This window comes from Poromitra crassiceps (genome assembly GCF_964638095.1).
Source record: "Poromitra crassiceps genome assembly, chromosome: 2".
Lineage (NCBI taxonomy): Eukaryota > Metazoa > Chordata > Actinopteri > Beryciformes > Melamphaidae > Poromitra > Poromitra crassiceps.
The window spans coordinates 83,739,156-83,764,416 of record NC_139624.1 but is presented as its reverse complement, the minus strand read 5'-3'; the positions used below and the strand labels follow the sequence as shown (position 1 = coordinate 83,764,416).

The 25,261-nt window shown below is 41.1% G+C and overlaps 1 protein-coding gene across 3 annotated transcripts in view; it reads right to left on the bottom strand.

The window, feature by feature from the left end:
- Positions 1 to 1,232: 1,232 nt before the first annotated feature.
- Positions 1,233 to 25,261, bottom strand: part of oxsr1b (oxidative stress responsive kinase 1b) — a 99,124-nt gene continuing 75,095 nt past the window's right edge. The window contains exons 5-19 of one of the 3 annotated variants that reach the window (XM_083655090.1): positions 22,124 to 22,179; positions 21,704 to 21,813; positions 20,659 to 20,760; positions 20,338 to 20,471; positions 19,409 to 19,457; positions 18,387 to 18,452; positions 18,168 to 18,290; positions 17,887 to 17,964; positions 15,441 to 15,476; positions 11,993 to 12,160; positions 10,792 to 10,856; positions 10,323 to 10,375; positions 9,871 to 9,939; positions 8,649 to 8,713; positions 1,233 to 4,117 (exon numbers count right to left, since the gene is read on the bottom strand). In XM_083655090.1, the coding sequence (XP_083511216.1) occupies positions 4,043 to 4,117; positions 8,649 to 8,713; positions 9,871 to 9,939; positions 10,323 to 10,375; positions 10,792 to 10,856; positions 11,993 to 12,160; positions 15,441 to 15,476; positions 17,887 to 17,964; positions 18,168 to 18,290; positions 18,387 to 18,452; positions 19,409 to 19,457; positions 20,338 to 20,471; positions 20,659 to 20,760; positions 21,704 to 21,813; positions 22,124 to 22,179 (1,249 nt within the window). In that variant the 3' untranslated portion in view covers positions 1,233 to 4,042. The remainder of the gene's footprint in view (positions 4,118 to 8,648; positions 8,714 to 9,870; positions 9,940 to 10,322; positions 10,376 to 10,791; positions 10,857 to 11,992; positions 12,161 to 15,440; positions 15,477 to 17,886; positions 17,965 to 18,167; positions 18,291 to 18,386; positions 18,453 to 19,408; positions 19,458 to 20,337; positions 20,472 to 20,658; positions 20,761 to 21,703; positions 21,814 to 22,123; positions 22,180 to 25,261) is intronic. The other 2 variants (XM_083655088.1, XM_083655089.1) reach the window with 2 other exon arrangements.

Sequence of the window (25,261 nt, the reverse complement as noted above, 5' to 3'; positions counted from 1 at the left end):
GCATAATACTTTTACTGAGTTTTTGGGGGTTGTTGTTTTGTTTTCCTTTGAGGAAGTTGGGGGCCAGATTGAGATGGTCCAGGGGCCGGGGCCGGCCCTGGGGCCGCATTTTGCCCATGTGTGCACGCTAGGACCACTGGCCAATGGTCCCTTTTATTAGCGTGGTAAACCAGCCCGTCACGTGACCTCACATTTAATTTGGCCAAATGAAATGTGAGGTCACGTGACGGGCTGGTTTACCAGGCTATTGGTGAGGGGCACTGAACACAGGGAGAACATACTCCACACAGAAAGGACCTGGGACAGACCGGAGTTCGAACTCAGGACCTTCTTGCTGTGGGCCAACAGTGCTAACCACTACACCACTGGGACTAAGAACTTTTGACCAAGGTTTGACTAGCAATCAATATTATAGGCTTCAAAAAGCCCTCCGTGGGGGGCACGGTAGCGCAGTGGTACTGTAGCGATGTCGCCTCACAGCTAGAAGGTCCTGGGTTTCGATTCCTGCCTGGGCGCTGAGGGTGTATTCCCATGTCCTCAGTGCCTACTGCCCATGTGGGCTACAGTATCTCGTCAAGAGCCTTTCTGTGTGGAGTTTGCATGTTCTGCCCCTGTGCTCCCTCCATATATAACCCCCCCACTAAAGAAAACATGCAGAAGCATCATCTGACCAGCGGCGGTTGGAAGAATTTGGTCCCCGGGCGCTTCACTGCAGCTGGCCTGAACCATGGAGGACAAGCCAGGATGGGTCAAACGCGGGGGCCAAATTTCACGGCGCCTCCAAAGTATGTGTGTGTGTGTACTGGCTGCCGTGCATGTGTGTGCATGCCAAATGGTGTTTGTGACAAATAAAGATGGGGTTTGTCCATCCGGTTTAATCTCTTAAAAAGCCTTTTGCTTTCAGGTATTCCAGTGACATAAGGAGACAACAGCCCTGGGATTCAACAGTAGCCAGTTGAGTGAAATAGTGGTGGAATGTTAAAGTGGTAATGAAGCCAAATTAATGTACTTAACTGTACTTTGACAAATAAAAACATATTGCAGAGAAGCGGAGACCAAAATTGTAGCGATAACCCTTCCCCTCAGGTGTGTCCATCACTGTGCAATCACTATATAGTAAGAGACCTCTATGACAGACGGTACACAACACAGCCCAACCAAGTATTGGAAACAACTTATTCAGAATCACAGCACACTGTGCACACAAAATGCAAAGAAAGTGCTAAGAGGAGGCTGATATGCTCATTCTTTATTGATTAAAAATAATCAAGAGAAACATGCTTTGAACTCCAAAACCATCAAAAATAGAGCAAATGAAAGAATGAAAAACTGAAAACAAGTGGAAAATTCAAATATATTACAGCTTTGAGTTATTGCCTCGACAAAATTGTTTTTGAGGGTCATCTGTTCAACTGCTACAGCATTGTTAAGCTATGATACACTTAAGCAAGACAGAAGAGATTGGTGGAGACTTGATGGGAATACAGCCATTAGATCTTCAACTGATGGAATCAGGGCTCAATCTAGGCAACACACACACATACTGCACACACACCCTCTCAGCTCATTATATTCACACCTATCCTGTCCTTGTCTACAGTTGCAGACTATATCAGGAGAATGGCACCAAATACTGCAATTTTGAAAGTTGTAGTAACATTGGGTTGACAATTTTGCCCCTCCCCTTTGAGGAGAACGCAGGCTCAATGCCCGTTTGTTTTTATTTCAGATACCCTCACGTGTAACACAGAACTACATTTCAAAGCCACCAAGACTCTTAAGCAAAACCTCGACGTCTCAACAGAAGGACTTGGTCGTCAATTTAAGGCTAACGTAAAATGTAACATGTTTGAAGCACTACTGTATGTCAAAATACAAAGATTTACCCTCCTTTACACGTTATCTGGAAGCAACAAAATGGATTCTTTTTCCAATCGGCATCTGGAAAGTTATGACATTTTCAGATCACAACACCAAATTAAATGGCATTTTACGTCTCAGTATTACAGCGGAGTATTAAATTAACCTCCCTCTGAGGACAACTGCAAGATGAACATTCATCATTTAGCGATGTCATTAATGCACTTGCAAAAATATCCAGAGTGTGATTGAAAGGATGGCGCAGAGTGTGACATCTGTGTTCATACTGTAGTACATACCTTCTCCATCCTAAAGAAAACACATCTGTGTTCATACTGTAGTACATACCTTCTCCATCCTAAAGAAAACACATCTGTGTTCATACTGTAGTACATACCTTCTCCATCCTAAAGAAAACACATTTCTGCTTACTCAATATGTCTAGCGTCCTACCTGAACATTTCAAATCGGAAGGACAGAAAATCGTCCTTTCAAAGCCGGTAAATGGAAAATAAGTAACACAGAAGCTGTATGACTTGAGAAGTGGGTTGAAATAACTACTATAATAAGTAGCCTCCATTTGGTATTAAGCGTGGGAGACAAAGGCTGTATTCATTTCACGTTGACTCTGCTCAAAACGTTTAAGGTGGACAGACCCTGGACAGTTGTGGCTACCACTGTAAAAAATATATTCAAACTTTTCGAAGGCAAAAAGTAAAAAGCTGAAGTTTTTTATGAGCGGCGTGTAAATAAGCCACACACTGCACATGACAGTATGTCCTGCAAAACAAGGGAATTCAAAAGCCAAACTTGCAATGCTGCCAGCCTCTTCCTTCACACAGCGCTACAATCCACAATCGTGTCATAGGACAGAAAAAGGCCAAGAGTGAAACACCCAGTATAAAAACAAATCAAAGCCAAATGTCATTATTTACATATTAGAAGTTAAATCAAGTACTTATTGTATCATCCACATAAGCAAATATGCACTTAAGTCTTTTTTTAAGAGTTTGAGAAACCGATTCCAAACAAAGACACGGCCTAATATACCAACAGACCACCACACACCTGCTCATACAACACTTGTGGCTTCACTTACATTGTTGTAAAACTTTTTAATTTACTAACTTTTAAATGTATAATTATGTACATAATGCATGTACATAAGTTTCCTGAAAAACAGAAAAAGGCAAATGTGATTTTCTATGTAGACCTTCAGAATTCAGGTTACATTAATTTTGAGTTTTCCCCAGCACTACTAAGAGCTAACTAAGGCCATCGCAATCAGACAACTTCGCTCCCAGTACGAGGGTAAATTTAAATAAAACGTCAAAATGAGCCTTCACTCATCTTTTCTAATGCTTTAATTTTCAGTTGAAATGTATAACTCTGCTTGGTGCCAGTCTACTGGAGGCAGATAAAATGACACAGGAGATCCTTAAGTGCTGTGCAATCCACTTATGCATGTAAAAGAGCTACACCTTCTTTTAGTCATGTCAGCTTTAGACATTCCATGCTAATATTGCTGCTGGTAAGATTCTTACTGTTGGGAGTGTTTAGACCGCTGCGAAAGTTTAATTTACCTTTCATCCGAGAGGTGGGCCGGATCACATCATGCCTGTTTTAAGGTTGTCAGGTTCACATAGGAAGCTGCCCCTTACCCCCTTCCAAAGTCAAAAGTTTAACGTTAGTAAATGAAACCACATTTGCACATTTCAGACAACATTAGCTCCATATTGTAACTGCGGACCTCCCCCAAAACGTGCATTCAGTAGTTCGGATGAATATAAGGCATTGTTACACTTATCAGGATTCAAGGGCGTTAGTCCAGATTGTGCAAATGCATCACATATTACAGAAAAAAAAATATATAACAGAAGAGACAACATAAAGGTAAAGGAAAACTGTTTCTTGTAGATACTTGCATCCTTCTACATATACACTGTAAACTTTTTTTGAGTGATTCTTATATGTTGTACGTTCTGATATTTCAGCCGACCACCTGACTCAATGAGGTGCTGTTGTGTAATCCTACGGGTGACAAAACTGTATTGTTTTCTTTGGCAGTAGTGGTTTCTTTACAGCCATAGAAAGAAAAATAATGCACTTAAACTAGGTTTTTTTCTTTTTTTGTTATTTTCACATTTTTTAGGCAAGTCACGGTCCCAGGTAGAACAACAGTTTAACTAATGCTGAGTTGAGCAAAGCCCATCAATTTGACGTCATCTGGTATTTCAGATCCCTCAACGCCAGAAGCCTGCAAACACAACAGGGAACACAAAGTGAGCCCCACACATTTGAACAGTCAGTGCGTTTACATGCACACCAATAAACTGATAACTGTGAGTAATCAGTTTATTGCAATAATCAGATTTCTGCGTTTACATGCACTTTAAAATCCGACAATAGGAAAAACCCGGGTTTACATGATTCATTCAATTAGTCGGATTTCTCTCCAGAAGGCGGCGGTAATTCAACTTTTTACATGCAACATGTACATGCGCAGTGCATGCGCAGATGTATAAACCCACAAGAAACCTGATACGCTGTATACATGCACTCAAAAGACGGGTTATTGGCCAAAAACCTAGGTATGTTTATCGGTTCATTCATAACCCGATAACGGCCATAAACGGATAAAGCTTATCAGTTTATGCTGTTTACATGACCATTTGAATAATCAGGTAACTTCAGAAATCTGCTAATAAACAGTTTATTGTGTATATGTAAACGCACTGACACATTGCAATGTTTTTGCTCTGTGCTCTTTTTGAATGTCAATGATACAATGACTCCATTATTTTAACTGCAGTTAGCTTTATTTTCTATGTCCGTATTTCCTCCATATTAGGTGAAAATTTGACAGGTTTAGATTGACCCTCCATTTCAGATAAAAAAAATAATCAGGCAACACTTAATATATTATATGATAATATTTAACAAAGTAATACATTTTAGTATAATATTATTGTTAAATTGCAAGGACAAGTCCGTAATCCTGAAATATCACGAAGGTTTTGATCTCTTCTATCTCTTAACTTAAAGTGTCTCTATCCCTAATGTAAACAAGGGTGTGAGAAAAATCAAACCATTTTTACCACTACACAGTCTGGGGCACACTTAATACCTAGGACACCTGAGACAATTGTTAAACTAACTGTTTTCCATACTACATTTTAGTCAGTGTGCAGACAACAGCTACATTCTTATAGGAAATTATTTCTAAACTGAGGACATTCATAATATAAAAATAAATGATGTATGGCGATGTTTGTTAGACTTCTTTAAAATGACTACTGTGATTTATATAGGCTAGAGCAGAGGTTTCCAAAGTGTGAGGCGGGCCTCCCCGGAGGGGCTCCAAACAGTTTCAGGGGAGGCTCAGTGAATGGAAGTGGGAAAATATTACCTTAGTGATCAAAAGGAGATCACATAGAATATGGTAAATGTGCGTGATTTGGTTAAAGAGGTAGTTTAGAGATAGAGTTTTAGGGAATTTTACTGTTTTCCCACTTTCCCTCAGAAACTAATGCATGTCTTCAGACAGACCTTTTCTATGTATTTGGTATAGTCTGAAGTATGTCAAATAGCAACACCAGGCTATCCTGGCTCAATTCACCTATCGCTACAGTGCAAACCCCGCCCTTGAACAGAGATGAGCCAATTACAGTTCATACCAGCTGCACAATAGAGCTGAAGGGTCACGTGACATCTCTTGCCTCGGAAGTGAGTTTCCCATTCATTCATGAGTCGTGAGTGACCATAAAACATTTCAGTTGGAGCAAAGTCTTTATTTGGTAACACTTTACAATAACGTACACAAATACTATAGTAGTTACTAGTAAACTAACCATTAACTAATAGCCAGTTAATGAGTAGCTAATGAAAAATTTGGCATTAGTCAATCACTAGTTAATCATAGGTAATGAGTAGGTAGTCATTAGTTAATGATCATTACCTAATCATTACTAAATGTCAGCTCGTGAATAGAGTAGTTAATCATTACTTAATGATTCCAAAATGTCAGTGCGTGAATGTATTAGTTAATCATTAGTTCATCATTAGTTAAGGTCACATTGTGAGTATAGTAGTTAATCATTAGCTCATGATTAGTTGTTAGTTCCTTAGTAGAGTAATTACTCATTAGTTAATGGTTAGTCAATGGTCAGTTTGGGAGTATATAGTTAATTGTTAGTTATTCATTACTTAATTACTTAATTATTACCTGTCCATTAGTTACTCTTTTTGTGTACCCTATTGTAAAGTGGTGCATCATACTCAGTAGTTTATGAATACTGAATCATTACTTAATTATTATCTGTCTATTAGTTAGTCTTTTTGTGTACCCTATTGTAAAGTGGTGCATCATACTCAGTAGTTTATGAATACTGAATCATTACTTAATTATTACCTGTTCATTAGTTACTCTTTTCGTGTACCCTATTGTAAAGTGGTGCATCATACTCTGTAGTTTATGAGTACTGAATCATTACCTGTCCATTTGTTACTCTTTTTGCACCCTAATATAAAGTGAAAGATATCCTTATCAAATAAACACTCGCTTCAGGTGAGATTCGAACCCTGAACCCCAAGATTGTTAAATTGTAAGTCTGGTTCTCTACCATCTGAGCTAACCAGCCTGTTATTTGGTAGAGCCATACTATAGGTCTGTAGAGCCAGAGACTAAGTATTATGTCCTATCCATATACTACTTTCTGTTCAAGTACTTATAGTTTTTAAGATATATTCCACCCAAATACTACCTTCTCTCCAAATACTTATAGTTTTAAAGGTATATTCCATCCAAATACTACTTCATCTCCAAGTACTTAGGTATGTTTCAGCCAAATACTACTTATGTCTAAGTACTTGTAAGTACTTGGACAGAAAGTAGTATTTGGGTGGAATATACCTTTAAACTATAATACTTGGTCTCCGGCTCTACATTCGATAGTATGGCTCTAACAAGCAACAGGCTGGTTAGCTCAGATGGTAGAGAACCAGACTTACAATTTAACAATCTTGGGGTTCAGGGTTCGAATCTCACCTGGAGGGAGTGTTTATTTGATAAGGATATCTTTCACTTTATATTAGGGTGCAAAAAGAGTAACAAATGGACAGGTAATGATTCAGTACTCATAAACTACAGAGTATGATGCACCACTTTACAATAGGGTACACAAAAAGAGTAACTAATGGACAGGTAATAATTAAGTAATGATTCAGTATTCATAAACTACTGAGTGTGATGCACCACTTTACAATAGGGTACACAAAAAGACTAACTAATAGACAGATAATAATTAAGTAATGATTCAGTATTCATAAACTACTGAGTATGATGCACCACTTTACAATAGGGTACACAAAAAGAGTAACTAATGGACAGGTAATAATTAAATAATTAAGTAATGAATAACTAACAATTAAATATATACTCCCAAACTGACCATTGACTAACCATTAACTAATGAGTAATTACTCTACTAAGGAACTAACAACTAATCATGAACTAATGATTAACTACTATACTCACAATGTGACCTTAACTAATGATGAACTAATGATTAACTAATACATTCACGCACTGACATTTTGGAATCATTAAGTAATGATTAACTACTCTATTCACGCACTGACGTTTTGGAATCATTAAGTAATGATTAACTACTCTATTCACGAGCTGACATTTAGTAATCATTAGGTAATGATTAACTACTCTACTTAGGAAAATAGATACTAATCATTAACTAATGACTACCTACTCATTAACTATGATTAACTAGTGATTGACTAATGCCAAATTTTTCATTAGCTACTCATTAACTGGCTATTAGTTAATGGTTAGTTTACTAGTAACTACTATTCACCTTATTCTTTGCCCACACATGGACGCTTCCGCATTACGTCATTTCGTAATAGTATTTCCGTTTTGACTTGCCAAAAACCCTGCAGGCAAAATGGCCGCGCACACTCCGCTCCTAAAGTGGCAAAATTACTCCCCCATAAACTAACATATCTTGGCCAATACGTATGTAACATACAAAATAAAACAACCCATAATATCTTAATTTTATGTAGAATGCAGAGGACATGTAACTGTTTAGTTAAACTTGCATTCCAGGAATATTGTGCTCTTAAGATGACGTTAGTGGAGTCGAGGCTCTTGCGTCCTGAAACCCACATAGGTTGCGTGCGATTCGAGGCGTAACCTATGTGCGTTTTAGCGTAACCTATGTGCGATTCGAAATAACGCATCCGAGATAGAAACGTTATGAATATAGCCACGTTATAAACAACAAACTAACGCTGGTGATCCGTATGGAAACAGTGTTACTCGAAATGGTTAAAAGTTATATCAATTTGGTCATTCACTAGTTAGCCATAACATAAGTAACTAGTGGCTAATATTAGCCACAGAAGGCAACTAGCACTGAACCGGAAGAACAAATACGTTTGCGTTGAACGCGGAAGAGAGAAAAAGTGGGCGTGGTGAATAAGGTGAATAGTATTTGTGTACGTTATTGTAAAGTGTTACCCTTTATTTTTTGCGATAGGTGAATTGTTGAGTGTGTATGGGATCAAATAACAATCATGATCCTGCATCCAGGAATTTAGCAAAACTAAGCAAGTAAACTAACTTTTTCCAAGCTTTGTCTGCGGGGAAGCCCACAGTCTCAGACTTTGAAAACCCCTGACATACTGTAGATAAAGGTGCAGCTAATTGTTGCATATATTGTCTCAATATGTTGAATAGAAAAGACCTGAGTGAAGAATGTTACACTCACCAGTTTGAAAGTGACATTTTTATTGGCTTGAGGCTCATCAACTATTTTCTGCAAATTAGCAGCAACTGAGAAGAGAAAGAACAAGATTTTATTCCAGTGGAAACAATATACGTTAGTACTATCAGACAATACCTAAAAATAGACCAGGTGGATACAGATGGCTCATCCATCCTATTTGTTGATTTAAGTCAATACATATCATCAAAGCCATCCAAATAACATCTATTGCCTGTACAGAAAGACAGGAACATGTGAACCAAATCGTTGTGTATATTACACTGTCAGCAGGCGTTCATGTCACTTAAGGTGTAAATAAGCGAACCGCCGCGAGATCATGTTATGCGATGACGTCATTTAGGAGCACAAGTGGCTGCTTTGAATGTCAATCATAGTAGGCGGGCGTAAAAAGGTTTGAGCTGTCATGATTGGGTGACCGTGTTAGAGGGTGGCTTCCTGTGATGTCATTTCCCCATGGCAAATGGGAAATGAGGACTTTATGAATGGAAATGTTTGACATGTGCTTGGGAGAGAGAAGAGCCGCGGACACAAGACTCTTCTGAAGGACGTTTTTTTATGAATGGACACTGAAGGAGCGTTTGTGTGGAATGTGACGCAAGACTGGAGCACCACAGCCACACAGACTCAGAGCTAAGGACAATCCTTAATGTTTAATAAATGTTTTCTTTTGATCCTTTTCCTTGAGAGACTGTATGCTGGTTAAGTACTGGATACCTGTGAAGGATCTGTTTTTCAAAGGACTTTCCTCGGGAGGTATGCTGCACACTGCAGCTGTTCTTCAGCAAAGTCCACAGGGCTGGCCAGGTGACCAGACCGTCAGCCGGGAGGGCGCCTTCCAACGCTGAGAGAGCTATGCGAGTTTGTCCTCTTTGCACAAACACGGATGCTAATGCTGCTTGCTCATGACAGCCCAAACCATCCAAATGCATGTTATGGTTCAATTAATAGTTATAGCCACGGTCTTTGAGATGTGTGGGTTGAAGCTGGTGACAGCTTAGATGTTAAATGATATTCCTAGATATACAAAGCTAAATGCTAAATTGAAGATAACTGTGATAGTTGAAACCTTCGAGATCCGGAGCTGTAACAATATATTATGCTCTTTAAGCATGAGGTCCACAGACAAAATCTGTACCTTCAGCTGATTGCTCAGACCAAAAAGAGAATAATGTGGTGTGGACAGTTGAATGTGTCCATCACTGACCTATAACCAAGTCCCTCCCATCCACCAGGCCTGCAGACACTAGTTCCTGGGAAACACCATCTGCTGTGTCTGGAGAGAGAGAGAGAACACAAGAGACAGACCGAGAAGTGGGTCAAGATGGCATATTTTCAGTCAGCCCAATAAAGATTATGTAAAATAACACACACACACACACACACACACACACACACACACACACACACACACACACACACACACACACACACACACACACACACACACACACACACAGGATGCAACTATGGTTTAATCATTTCGAGAACACCCTGATCTTGTTTCTCTTACAGATTAACAAACACATGATATCCCAAGACAAGAGACCTGATCCTTATGGCATCTTCTACTTTACAGGCGACAGTGACACTAACATAGAGGTTGTGTTTTGATTGTTGAAGGCAATCTTTGAGAAGAAATCTTAAGATGCCCCTTACCTCTCCCTGGCATGAATTCAAAGCGGATGTCATTTAGCTCCTTCTTTAAATTTCTGAAAGGGCAGAAGGAGAGTGAAATCAGGTTAGCGGCACGCAACTGATCATTAGTCAGATCACTTACTCTATGATCTTACTCTGTGCAGGTTAGGGAAGGTGTGATGTGTAAAAGGCTCATCTCCCTCAACTGGTATTGCAATAAACTACAAATAAAAATATAATTAGAAACCAGACCATGTTGTAAAGATATCGGCTGCTCAGAGATAATGGTCTCCCTGACTGATAACTCACCTTCCTTTACAATAGAAAACATGTCTGGTGCTTACTCTGCCTTTTCCCCTCTGTCTGAATTGGCAAGAATGTATGTTGTCACTTTGCAAACAATGACAGAGTCATTACAAACAAACAGAAGGCTGCCATCTTTATGTACCTTGTCTACTAATTGTTATGTGGTATTTATGAGGAAACTCACCTTAACCTTAATACCAAACTGATGGGAGCCTTAACAGCATTACTTGCAGTTACAGCAGCTGGGACCTAACAAAATACAGATACACACTATGAATTTAAACAGAATGAATCCTCTAGAATCAGAACAGTGATTCCCTGTGGTCCGCCAGAGCATTGCATTTATTTATTTATTTAACAGACAACAGTTTTTACATATCTACACTATAAAGCCAGCAGTGTCTGTCTGTGTCTTTCGCATATCTGGGGAACCATTCGTCTGATCGACTTCAAACTTTGCAATTCAATAGGGCGCTACAAACTGAGTTTGGCTGCGTTTCCCAAATAAGAAGCTTCTTAAGGAGTTAAGGAGTTTCTTAAGGAGTTAAGAAGGCTCCAAAGAAGTGTTTCCCAAATGCCTTCTTAACACATCGCTAAAGAAGGCTCTTAAGAAGGGTTCTGTGAAAGGTGTTATTTAAATCCACAACATTCTTATTATAAAAGGAATCCATTCTGATTAGAGGAATATAGCCTACGGTAAAACATTTAAAACACAAGTAACCATATTACATAGAGGAGAGATTTTCAAGTGTTCCCCAATTTTAAACACTAAAGGGTGCATAAAAGAAAGGAAAAGGGGAAAACACAACAGTGGACACTATATTATTATCTCCTTTTGCCTGACGCGGCTGAATCTGCGAGTGTTTCGTCGTTAAGAAGGTGTTAAGAATGCCCCAGACCCTTCTTACAAAACCTTAACGAAAGATCATCTTAGGCTAAGAAGCAATCGGGAAATGCGTTGGCTTCTTACGGGGAGCCTTAAGAAGGGTCAAAGAAGCTTCTTAGCGCTAAGAAGCTTTTCGGAAACGCAGCCTTTGTCATACATTTCTTTTTTCTTTTTAAGGATTGAGGTTCAAGCTTGACACATTTTTATTTAAATTCTCATAGTGAATTCTCAACTATTTTAATGAATCATCATACTATAAAGCAAGGAATCTCTGTGCCAGCCAGGGTTAGCTCTAGCCAGGCTAGCCATTGTTGATTATCGGAAAAATCTTGATATTCGGGAAATATCACAATTTTGAAAATAAAGTTTCAGAGGCTGTAGCGCCTGTAGCAGGCTCAGTTTTAAAGCCAGAGTGAGGTTTCTGGTATCATATGAAACTAAAGACCTAAGAAGGCATCGATTGGTACCAACTATGTCATGCTAGCTAAGGCAGACAGACCTGTGCAGCGGCGGGTGCGCCTGGCGTAGGGGCTGCAGCCTGGGCAGCGGGGTGAGTGTTGATGGGCGTGGGCTGCAGCAGAGCTGGGCCTGCAGCCTGAGGTAGTTCTGCCTGACCTGTGGCCACGGGCTGGAGGTGACTACTTAAAGGCTCCGTCGTCTGGAAAGCCTAAAGGGGAAATCCCATCAAATCTGTATTCTGCTCTGATAGCGCTTCACATATCAGTACATTTGTATAAAGTATCACCACTAATGGTCTTTGCACACAGCCCATTTTTCCCCGTATCCGTATTTGTATCCGTCAGGACTACAGTAATTGTATCCTGTCCAGAACAAACGTGTCTGTCATTTTCATTTGGTGGATGCAAATGGTATTGGTATTGGATGGTATCGCGCTCTCACCCGCTGCTTGGATTCATTTGAGGAACATCCTCAAGGGCAGAGCCTTTTGTGCCAAAAACAACTGTATAACCATTAGTGATATAATGGTGTCAACTCATGTGACACATCTCTGGCTGAACTGGACTATGATAAGATCCCCTCCTCGGCTCCTCCTTAGGTATATAAAATGTATGTTCACATGTATGTAGAAAAGTCACTGAAAAGCTTGATTCTGCTCCCAAAATCAACGCAGGAAGTCATGAACTGCAACATTTCTGAGTCGAGCATTAACACCTACAGTAGTAAGCTTCTCAGTGACTTCTTTACTTACAGGACATTGGCATTTATTGGTTGTTTTTAAGAGGTGAAAGCAATGTAGGATCAAAACCTGATACCAACACTTTTTGCCACTAGGTTTGATAATTAACGCATTCAGTAAATGCCAATAAATAACAGTGACATCTTATGGCTTCTGATTTGAAAACCAAGCTAAACCTCAGCTCTTACTGGCTGTTACTCATAATTAACTGGGGAGATTGTCATATAAAGTGGGACCCTGATAATTACATTAAGTATTACTCTAATAGTTGTATCCAGGACATATTATCCATACAAATACCTTTAGATCCAAAGCTCTTTAGTTCAGGATTATAGTATAATCCTAAAATAAAGAGCTTTGGATATTGGGTATAATTTTGGCTATAATCATTATACCCATTCAATTTTAACATCAGAAGGAGACAGAAAAGGTTTTTAGACATAGGCTTACTTTTGGCCAAAAGAGTTATTGCCGTAACATGGAAACAGGTTGGTAGGCCGGGTATAGGTAGATGGATGTCTGAATTAACCACAACTCTGCCCTTAGAAAAAATCACATATGCCATCAGGGGTAAACAGGAACTATTTGACAGCATTTGGGGCCCTTTCATTTGTTATCTAGAGAGGACAGATGTGGCCGACATGATGGAAGCGCCTGGGACTGTTTGAATAACCGCAAAGTCATCAAGGTTTTGTTTTTGTTTTATTCTATTCTTTCTGCATTTCTTTATACCTTTTTCTCTCTACATTCCACTCTTGTATACCTGTACATGAGTCAAGATGTAACTGAACTAAATTTAAGCTAAATTAGTCCAATCCCCAGTGGAAACACGGTCTGTATGTTGGTGTGTTTTTTGTTTTGTTTTTGTTTGTTTTTTCTGTTGTGTTATTGTGGGGAGGGGAGGGAGGTGGTATATGTATGGGATGTTTGTATTGTATTTTCTAAATGTGTTCATTGAAAATAATAAATACAGTGTTGGGGGGAAAAAAGTATTACTCTAATGCAGGGGCACTCAATTAAAATTCTAAGAGGTCCAGATAGAGAAAATGTCCTCAAGCGAAGGTCCGGAACATTGAGCTTGCGTTATGATTCAGTGCCATTGAACTTAGGCTACTTCAATGATTGCAGTAGCCTAATGGTACAACGTCTGTATGTAGTCAATGACTGACTGTTAAATCAAAATAAACATCAATAATGTTTATTTACAGTTTTCATATTTAACTGGATTAATTATAAATAACTAGCCTACACTAATAATAAATACATGTTCTTTTCTCATTTTAAGTAAAATAATGGCTGCATTTAGAAATAACACAACAGAGTGCTTTGGAAAAATTTGCATCTTAAAATAAAGTGCTTTAATTTTAGAAAAATAAGTTCCCCCTTGTCTTCCTTTTCTTAACTCCATTTCACATTTTATCAGTCAGGCTCTCAGCCAACAAACCTCCTTTTCTCTTGATAGAAGTGAGCTCCCACTCTGTTTGTCTGTGCCTGCCTGCCTGTCTGTCTGTCTTTCTATCTATCGGTCGCTCGCAATGCAAACTTTGCATGCCGGTGTGTGTGCGCCCTGGATTTGAGTGTGTGTGTGTGTGTGTGCTCATGTGTGGCACTTCCATAGACAGCTGGTCAGGATCGCATCACACTTCACGAGACATACTGGTTTTGAACTGCTCGTGAGACCAATGAATGAACATGAGTCTGCCTGCTCTGGATTAAAACTAAAGCTTTGTTCGCTTCATTCGCTTCGTTTCTTTTGAGCACGCGATGTGAAATACTTCTCTCGCATTTCTCTGAGTCTCGCCTCTCCTCCGTCCGTGTGTCAACTCTCCCGCAGCAGCAGCAGGCAGAATCGATTCGCTTGTTGATTGGCTGAGTAGCATCACGTGTGATGATTTACAGCGCATGCATTGGTCTGTGAGCTTCCTGACAGATAAACCAGTACCGTAAAGGCTAGAAAAGCATGTGCCGGTTAAAATAGAAATGCTCCGTGAAAATGTAAGTTATCAATGATTTGTAGGTTATAGGGCTCGGTCCGGATAGGACGGCGTCTGGGTCCGGATGCGGACCGGAGTCCGGACTTTGAGGATCGCTGCTCTAATGGCTGTGTAGATTATTTTTTACACAAGAAGAAGAAGCATATTTTCGTTTTCTGGCTCAAAGTAGGAGGGAAGTGAAAACCCCTGGGATGCTACAGATACTTTTGATGTTGTTGTTGTTGTTGTTTATTCTGTTATGTTATACTGGGGCTGTGAATCAATCAGTAAATAAATGAAAAAGTTTGCTGCGATTAATTGGAATGAATCACTCCCCCCCTTAAGACTGTAGCTTGTAATCACATAATTTAAATGTTGAATGACTAAATGAATGACTAAATCCTCAAACTAATGTAGAATCAACATAAAGGAAGTATATTTTCCATCAAATATTGCTTAATTGCACCTTTTTAATTGAAAACAGACTCTCCCCTGTGAACTACCGATAAGTAATTTCCATCAAAACCATCAAAGTTCAGCTTGAAAGGCATATTTCCGTAAAAGGAAATGTAACAATGATTCACTTGGACTGTAAGCTAATTCATCATCAATCGTAATGACATTTACCACAGTTTGATACATTTCACTACTATAAGTATAATTGTATCAAACCGTGACCCCAAGGCTGAAGTACATACCAAACTTTGCTACTACACACAACTACTGTACAGAAAATACATCACAGCTACTGTAAAGAAACAGTTTTTGACACTCACCTCTGAATTCTCTGACCCCTCCTTCACTCTTGGTGACTACGAAAAACAGATAAAAGAAAATTAACACTGAGAAAAGGAAAGTCCCTGTATTGCTTAAAGCAAGGCACCAAACTGCAAGTACGGAGGCATAGGACACAGAATGCCTGAGAAGTGTGACTTGTCTAACTCACTCGTTTACTTTGCTCAATTATCTGTCCACCCGATTTGTCATTATCTCAATTCAAATTAACATTAGAAGCATTACAGTGGGGACCATATCAAAATGCTAATAATCCTCAAATTAAGCAGACTGCAGGTCAAAGTTTTGCTAAATTGTTGCTACAGTAAAAGGTGTTGATAATTGAGTTGTAAACAAGTGAAAACACAGAATGGCAATTTTCCCGTTAGATTAGAAAAGCTGAGAAGCAGAATCAGTGAAGATAAAAATCAAAAAGGCAGTCACACTGTTACTGTTACACTGTTGACCATGTAACACTGTTACATGGTCAAATCCTTAGATTGCTTGGCTGCAAAGAAAAGTCCAAACTGACTCCCAGCAATGTCGAGTCAGACAGAAGCCTAGCAGGCCTGGGCATTAGTGTTCCAACTGAAGATCACTTAGAGGGTTGATAAGTAATCTGCCTCATATTGATTACATTTGATTTGGTCAGTACAAATAAAAAAAATTGTGATTTAGAAATAGAAATTAAATACAGATGGCTTCCAGGAAAGGTAACTCTCACTTATCTACAATCCTTTGCTCTCTCCAAGCAAATTCTTAATGACTATCTGTGTTATTTTGCCTTGTGCAAATAGCTGAATTGAGCTGAATTGGGTGGTATCTGCTGTTCTCCACATTTTGTAAAAGAAATTAACAGCGGAATTAATCCAAATGTTTTGGAAAATACGGATATAAAGTATATTAAATATAATATCATGTTCACTAGGGAGATTTATATGCTAGGCCTGCTGCCCAATCTACCAGACAATCTGTGCTACAGTCAGTGAAAAGCACACGCACGCTCTTGAATGATTGATGGGCTCCTGACGAGGCTAACTCTGGGGCCAAATGACCTGCACATGATCTGCAGCAGTGTTTCCCAAAGACTGGCTCGCTCATTTGATTTGATCTGTAGCAGTGTTTCCCAAAGACTGGCTGAAGCCTGGATTATGCTTGACACTTTGGCCGGCCGCACGGAAATGAGAGACACGGAATCCTGACGAGGAAACGTGTGGAGCTTTTATACTCTGTGAGGGTTTCTGCTCGTGGAATTGAGCGCGAGTCTTGAAAACTCCACTTTGTCCGCCCAGCCGCGTCCGCATCCGCGTCCGTGTAGTTACAAAATTCGGGGTGCGCACGGCCAGGCGAAAACCGTCCGCACGGAGCCTTGCGGAGGGGCGTGTCTGCTGATTTGACGTCACTTTTCCGTGCGGACACTCGCGTTCCTCGCTGATGCGGAAAGCATAATGAGACCTTCACTCATTTGATTTGATCTGCAGCAGTGTTTCCCAAAGACTGCCTCACTCATTTGATTTGATCTGCAGCAGTGTTTCCCAAAGACTGCCTCACTCATTTGATTTGGGGTGCCAAATAAATGGGCAGAATTTCTTCCACAGTTTTTTTATTTAAAATGTGTATAATGTTTTACGGAGAGGAAATAAAATCAACGAGATAGTCTGTTATCTCCCTCTAATGCATTTATTTGGTCTCGTTTATAAAGTATATCTCTTTGAAATGTCTGGTTTACCTATTCAAGATAATATAAGGTGATGCCGAAATGGCCATAAAAATGGACAGGAACGTTCATTCATGCAGAAATTGACAAATAATTTAATTGATAGATAAGGCCTGTTGTGAAATGGGTCACAATAGTTTGTCATTTTTTAAAAGTGGGTCTCCGGAAAAAAGTTTGGGAAACATTGATCTACAGTATGCACTGATCTACAGTATGCACTGATCTACAGTATGCACGGATGTCTGCTAAGAAACAATAATGTGAACCTTTTCCTTCAATAAACCCATTGCATAACTGGTGATGCATCTTCTGATAAGTTACACTAAAGTTATCTCCCTCGAGAACAAAGCCACTGCTATCAGCTCTGGAGGATAAGGCTGCAATCTCTTGATTTATTCTGTGAAGTCAACAAAAAGCACAAGTTTATCATTCACTTTTAAAGGGGATGCAAAACTATCTACGCTGATATGGAGTGCTAGATCAAATTTAGCATTTGAGTGCCAAACAATTTTCAATGAGTTGTATCCTGTAAGATAATAAGCTATGTCACTGGAGGCTATCTAACTAAAACTCAAGGAGGTTTTAGTTACGCCCTGCCCTGTTCTCCAGCATCTTCTCCCCTTATGAGACCCTTCCTGCCCAAGCTTGCCCATGCTCCCTGGCTATCTGTGTGGAGAGAGTCCTTCCTTGTTAGGGGACAGCCATCTGTATTGTGTTGGCAAAAGGACAACCCTGGACGTAGGCAGCTCGAGTGGGAGGGAGAAGCGCACTTGACGCCTGGGGGCGCCAACAGGCTTCAGCTGCTGCTCCTTCGCCATCAGACAGAACATACACACACAGGGGAGACTCAGTGGAGAGAAAAAGGACAAACAGTCTACTGCATACACGACATGAGAATGACACTTGGACAGGTACAGCGATTAAAAGACAGGACATTGCTAATGTGACGTGTAACAAAAGAGCATTTATGTGTGCTTGTGTGAAGGGAAGAGACGTCGCTGGTTCAGCTCACCCGTAAGGCGGCAACAGCTGCTTTGCCCTCTTCACTTTCCTCGTCCAGCTCGTCGTCACTCCACTCCCATTCGCCATCCTCCGTTTTATGCAGTCGGCCACTGGAACCTGGCACTCGACGCACCTGACGCGCACAAACAAGTTTATCATATCAGATCCCCCCTCCCAGTCATTTTATGTCTACATATCCAAAACAAATATAAAAACTTTTCTTTCTCACCCTTTTCGACCTCTCTGTTATTGTGGGTGCTCTTTGAAGTAACCTCTCTTGTAAATACTCGTTGTTCTGTCATAAGAAGGATGGAATTAAGGGCTTAATTAGAATTTATGGTACCTGAAGTTAAGTCAGTATTCCACAAAAACAGATGACACCCCCCCCCGCCCCCCCCCCCCCCAAAAAAAAAAAGCAAAAAAAAAAACACATGATTTTATTTTATTTTCTTCTTCAAATGCTGGATCTTATTTTGGAATAAAAGATGACAAAAGACTTCAAATACATAACGAAAAAACTTAGAACAAATCCTCCCAATAGTTTAAAGACACTTTCCACGACACAGTATATCAATTCGTGAATCATTTGCTTGTGACAGTCCCAAATTACGCAATACAGTAGGCTGGAAGATCATTCATTCATGCCAAACAGTAGTGGCCTACAATGCCTCCTGTTCTAAAATAATGACAAAGCAGGCCCTCTGCTGTACATGCACAGTACTGCAGTTCTCGCTGCTGACCAGGGTCATGTACAGCAAACCAAGTGTGATTTGGGCTGTGTGACGCGCTGAGCCAGCACTCTAGTTGTTCCAGTTGCTACTGTAGTGTACTGGGCAGCTGGAAGCTGCCATTACACTGCTTATCCCTGCCTTTGTTACAAACAGCACTGTATGGCCAGTAATGAGAGAAATTCTGCCATCACCTCAGCTTAGGGCGGACATACTGACCAGTTGAGCCAAGTGGGAGCTAGGTTGACAGAGACAAATAGCTCAGGGTTGTGTTCAATAATCACAAGTTTAGAGATCATATCTTTAATTTCCATCTCCTGCTGCATTCTATTTTCTCTCCATTCCCCTTCCACTCAACACTCATTCGTAAGGAGCGCTCAGCTTAATTGAACTAAACCAGATCCATTCAGATTTGATCACTGTCAAAGACACAGACCTTGACTCATCGACTCGCTCTACTGTGTAAGGTGCCTGAGATGGCGCTGACAAATGATTCAGGGCCAGAGGAAGAACCACCACTTACTTTTGCTTTCTGAAAGAATTTATGCTTCAACAACTCTGATGATGTTGGCCTGAAAAACAATAGCATGACAAAGAATCACTTCCCATTAGCTAGGCAGTCATTGTTTTTGATAGTTGATAGTTGAATTAAACTGGTGAAGCATGGTGGAACACAATTATTGATACTGTGTGGGCCAAGACAATAAAAGCGGTTATATCCTGTTGTACTTGGCAGGTGTTAGCTAAGCAGAGGGAAGAGAGAGGGGGGGGGGGGTTATGTCCACAACCTGCTTTAAGCCTGCTCACAATACACATTTATCATATCACCTCACGCATAGATCATACCACGTTTCTTAAATCAATATACACTCACCGAGCACTTTATTAGGAACACCTGTTTATTCATGCAATTATCCAATCAGACAATCACATGGCAGCAGTGCAATGCATACGATCATGTAGATACAGGTCAGCAGCTTCAGCTCATGTTCACATCAAACATCTGAATTGGGGAAAAATGTGATTTCATGGACTTTGACCATGGTTGTTGGTGCCAGACGTGCTGTTTTGAGTATTTCTGAAACGGCTGATCTCCTGGCTGAGATTTTCACACACAACAGTCTCTAGAGTTTACAAACAACTTCCAGTGAGTGTCGTTTGTGGACAGAAATGCCTTGTTGATGGCGAGAGGTCCAAGGAGAATGGCCAGAATGGTTGCAGCTGACAGAAAGGCTCCAGTAACTCAGATAAACGCTTTACAACTGTGGTGAACAGAAAAGCATCTCATAAATCAGAATGCAACATGTTACATGTCCCACCTTGAGGCAGATGTCACACGTCGTTTGACATTGAGCTGAAAGCTGATCCTCAGTAGGTCTTCCTAATAAAGTGTTTGGTGAGTGTATCTGTTGGGAGCCATCTAATACAATGTGTGTTGTAAGAGACTGACACCTTTTCTCAGGCTCCTTCTGTAGACACAGGGAGATCATCTTCCTGAAGGACTTGCCATATTTCTTCACCATCTCCTTGTCGGTGATGCCAGTCTCCAGACCTGGGGGGTCGTTCTGCAGGGTCAGCATCAATACCTAAACACACAACACCACAAGCACATTTAGTCACATGTCAAGAGGGCGCAAAACGATAAAATCCCAACGTGGGACCAGGTGCGTCATGTGCAGGTCAGAGGGATCATCTCTATATTTGCATGTGTTCAAAGTGTCACTGAGTAAACACTGCTAGTGAAGTTGGATCAGTCCACAGTGTTCTTCTCACCTTCATGGGGGGGTATTTGTGATAAGGCGCAGCTCCTGTGGCAAGCTCGATGGCCGTGATCCCAAAACTCCAGATATCTGCTTTGAAATCATAACCCCTCACCTGCAGAGACAGAAACCGCCCTCATCTCATCTCATCTCATACAGAGCAGATCAGTTCTAAACACGATTTCAGACGGACAAGCCCGTCTTTATTGTCACACGGTTACACATCAACACATGCACGGAGGGCCACAAACACACACATGCTGATGGTGGCCGGTGAAATTTGTCCTCTGCATTTAACCCATCCTGGCTTGTCCTTTCCTCCGGGGGGCAGGCCAGGAGCAGTGGTCGCTTTCTCGTACAGCGCCCGGGGACCGACTTCGGATGTTGTCGTCACTGGTCGGATGACGATGACGATCTGATCTTCTGCATGTTTTTAATGGGGGGGGTTTATATACGGAGGAACCCCCTCTGGGGGAGCACGGGGAGAACATGCAAACTCCACACAGACAGAAAGGCCCTTACGACGAGATACCCCACCTGGGCAGTAGGCACTGAAGATATGGGGGGAACACAACCACAGTGCCCGCAGTGTCCCAGGCGAGAATCGAACTCAGGACCTTCTGACTGCGAGGCGACAGCTCTACCACTGAGCCACCGTGCTCCCGTGTTCTCATCTATAATTGAGACGAGGTTGGCAAGTAATGTGCAATAGGAGTGCAAGAAGCCAGACACTTCTTTGGTTGGAAATGGGCTATTTCTAATGCATAAGCATTTAAAGCAGACATAGTCTGCAAGTACAGATCCCAGAGTATTACTGTATGGTGGCTGAGACGATAAGCTATAGCTGCAGGGCTCAGACTGCTAAAAACAGTTTCAGTATTCAATAAAAATAGGTATAAGCATACCACAGAAATATGTTAAAGGACAAATGGCTGCTCTGTGACCATTACTGACAATTGACATGGAACGTTTGTTTTGTCTGCTATGCACTGGTCAGATGAGCTTGTGTCTTTTCTGTTGTCATGGTTACTCCTTGGTTCTGTGCTAAGAAGACCGACCTGCTCCATGACTTCTGGGGCCATCCAGCATGGCGTTCCTACAAACGTCTTCCGCACTTTATTTCGAGTGATGTCGCCACCTGCAGATAGAAAGGCACTGACGCCAAAGTCTGCAGGAAGGGAAAAGAGAGAAAAATGAAAACACACACGTGTACTGTGTGCACACATTTCTTTTTTAAAAGCATTGCTTTTTAACGGCCAAAGAATCAAGGCATTATGTGTATGGTGAACAAAGCTAATTATGCTTCATAGACTAGGCCCATTGTACATACTAAAATGGTTTAACAAAGAGTGAATGGTCTGCCAGGTGAAAATGAGGTTGTAGCGCAGGTGAGGGAGAATGTCAAACTACTTCTTCACACCTAATCTGGGGCACTAGTGACAGGTGCAGAAAGGTGCCATTGTCTCATGGCCAAATACCTGCAATTTGCACTGAACCATCCTCCCCCAGCAGAATGTTTCCAGCCTTCAGATCTCTGTCAAAGACAACACAAGGATTTTTTAAATAATATACATGGAGCTACCAAAGAAAGAGAACCATCATTTTTCATGTTTGCGTCCAGCGGAGTAATTTTTAACATTTACATTTTAGGCATTTACCGTAAGTGATGAACTTATCAGTGTGTAACTTTGAATGACACAGATCAGGGTTTAGTCTCATATTACACATTACAATCACATTTCACATTTGAGGCATTTAGTTGACACTTGTGTCCAGATTAAAATGCAATGAGTGAGCAAGCAGGGGGCTCACTCTAAGACATTTCCACAGGACACACTGCTATTTATGGACACCTTGGCTTGAAGGGACATGGGACTTTATGGGACAGGAAATATGTCAGAATGCGGATGCTTTTATCTGAGGTGCCTTAAATACCATGTGCATGCAATTTAAGAATGGGTGGCGCCAGCAGGACTTGAACTCCTAAAGTCAGAAGTGTACGTGTACGTGCCATGTTCTCCTCCTCATTGAGCTATTCACAAGTTTCATGGTAAGCCGGTGGGCGCTTCCATGACACCCCTGTTTCCAGCTGCCGGTTTCTGGTTCCCGCCGAGGACCGCTCATAGCGAAAGAGACTGAAAGAGAGACCGCTAAAGCTCTGTTCTATGAGCGAATATAAGAGTTATGGTCGCGAACGCTAGCAAATATAAGAGTTTCGGTTTGGACATTTAGCCTTCAAAATAAAAGCAACCACGTACTATTTTTAGCCATTTCGACTAAAATAAGCCCATACAGTACCACAATAGCTCTTTGACAGCGACACACACCTCCTAGCAATTTTTTTTAAACAGGAAGTCAACAACCGGCTAGTGCTGAGTATCATGGGAACGGTCAAAGTCAAACCTTTTGGATACAGTACGGTTTCTCTAACCACTAGTCTACACTACCAACAATGCAATGATGCCAATGATTCAATGCAAGTTAAGGCCCCATTTTTACTCGATTGCTTACTGCTAACTTGACATTAAACTTGACAGACATCAATTTAAGGTCTTAAAAGTGGAAATGCACAGTCACTTTGATCATACCTACCACACACGGGGCTTAAAATCTTTCACCTTTCCAGAACGTTTTTTTTTACGCTTTATTAGCAATGTGTGCAGTCTCAAGTGAATGTGCTCATCATCCCTGCTCAGACTCCCCCGCTGGTGACTGGACAGCTGTTTGACTTCCTGTCTGCACACACATACACATGCGCGCACCCGTGCCCACCCACACGCACTCACACACTCAGACACTCAGACACACAATGAACACTGCCACCTTACTAGCCAGACAGAGTTGTCATGGCAACAGACTCAGCAGTGATAATAAAGTCTGCCAAAGGGTCAAGTGAAAGGCGAGGAAATAAAAGTAGGGATAGAAGGAAGCAATGTTACATCTCACAGGACAGAGGTCAGGTCCTCTCTCTCTCTCTCTCTCTCTCTCTCTCTCTCTCTCTCTCTCTCTCTCTCTCTCTCTCTCTCTCTCTCTCTCTCTCTCTCTCTCTCTCTCTCTCTCTCTCTCTCTCTCTCTCTCTCTCTCTAGGGAGGTTAGCAAGTGAATGTTCATTTTATAGTAGTGGTAGAATGGGAGAAACCATTTGACAGGATATAAAGTGGTACAATCCCACAAAATGATCAGCAAGCATATTGCCTTGAAAAAAACATCAGCGTTTCCCACTTTGTTTTTTTTGATTGGCTGCTTTAGTCTACCTGATGACTTGTCAATTATGTAAATTGTCATCACCATCAGGTGTGCCATTAATTAGATCCAGACCTATAAAAACCACTCGGTTATGTAGTGTCTGTAAATCTGAAGAAGGCCATAGGCCGAAACGTCATTTCATTAAAATTTTTTGCATATCAAGCAGTGAGTGTGCGACACTTTCTTCATCCTCAAGTTCGTGATTTCGGTGATCAGCACCTCCTGAAACTTATTATTGGTGTGCGTTACTATCTTCTTTCCTTGAAAAAAACATCCAACAGATTCCATTATCAGGAATTAGGCTACCCTGCTACTGACCCTAAAATTTTGATGACTGGCAGACAATTCTAATGTAATTGATCAAATAGGGATGCTGCCTCAATGACTGAGCAGTTCACCTTGGTGCCAGATGGGGGCACTAGAATAAAATGTTTGTAGCCTTCGTCGATAGAAAAAAATGCTTTTTGACCCTTTTCACAGCAGCCATTTTGTGTCTCTAGGCAGGGTAAACACAGGTGCAAACAAAACCTTAATGAAAGTTTCCAACTTCCAATCCATTTAGGTGTTCCAGTGCTGTGGCCCTCATTAATGTTTTGGTTGCACCAAAACATGGGTCTCAATGAATGTAAAAATAGACTGGCCTTTGCAGTACTGGTATGGGGATGAGATAGAACCAGTTTCCAGCTTCCAAGCAACTTGCGTGTTTCTCCAACACTATGCTGGTCCATACAGTAGGCCTAATGACTACAATACAAACATGCAGAGCCACAAACAAAGCTAGATGTACACACACAGAGATGCACATCCAAACAGCGGGTGGTGCGGGTGTGAGGGGGGCCATACTGCAGAGACGAGCGTGGTGGTTGGAAACATTCCTGTGCTACTAAGACATGCTTTATAATGGCAAACATATTGTTGAAGCAGGGGGTGGAGGTGGGGGGTCTTCCATGTGTGCAGCATAAGAGGCCTGCTGAAACATTCCCATTGAGCCAGATTCCTGGACTATCCCTCACTACCATGTTTGCCTCAAGAAGTGAAGGGGTACTGAGTGACTGTGGTGGTCCGGGGGTTTATTTTGAAGTTGAAGTTTCTTAGGATCACCATTAGCTACAGCACTGCAGTGGCTATTCTTCCTGGGTCCACAAAACTACCGTAGATGTTATTAGGATGTTAGGAGTATTAACCCCAACATACATATCTGTGATGGTGGGAGGAAACCGGAGCACCCGGAGGGCAGAGGAAAGCCACACGAAGACGGGTAGAACATGCAAACTCCACACAAAAAGGACTTTGGATGGACCGGGGTTCAAACCCAGGACCTTCTTGATGTGCAGCACTAACCACTGAGCCTAGAATTTCAACCACAAGTA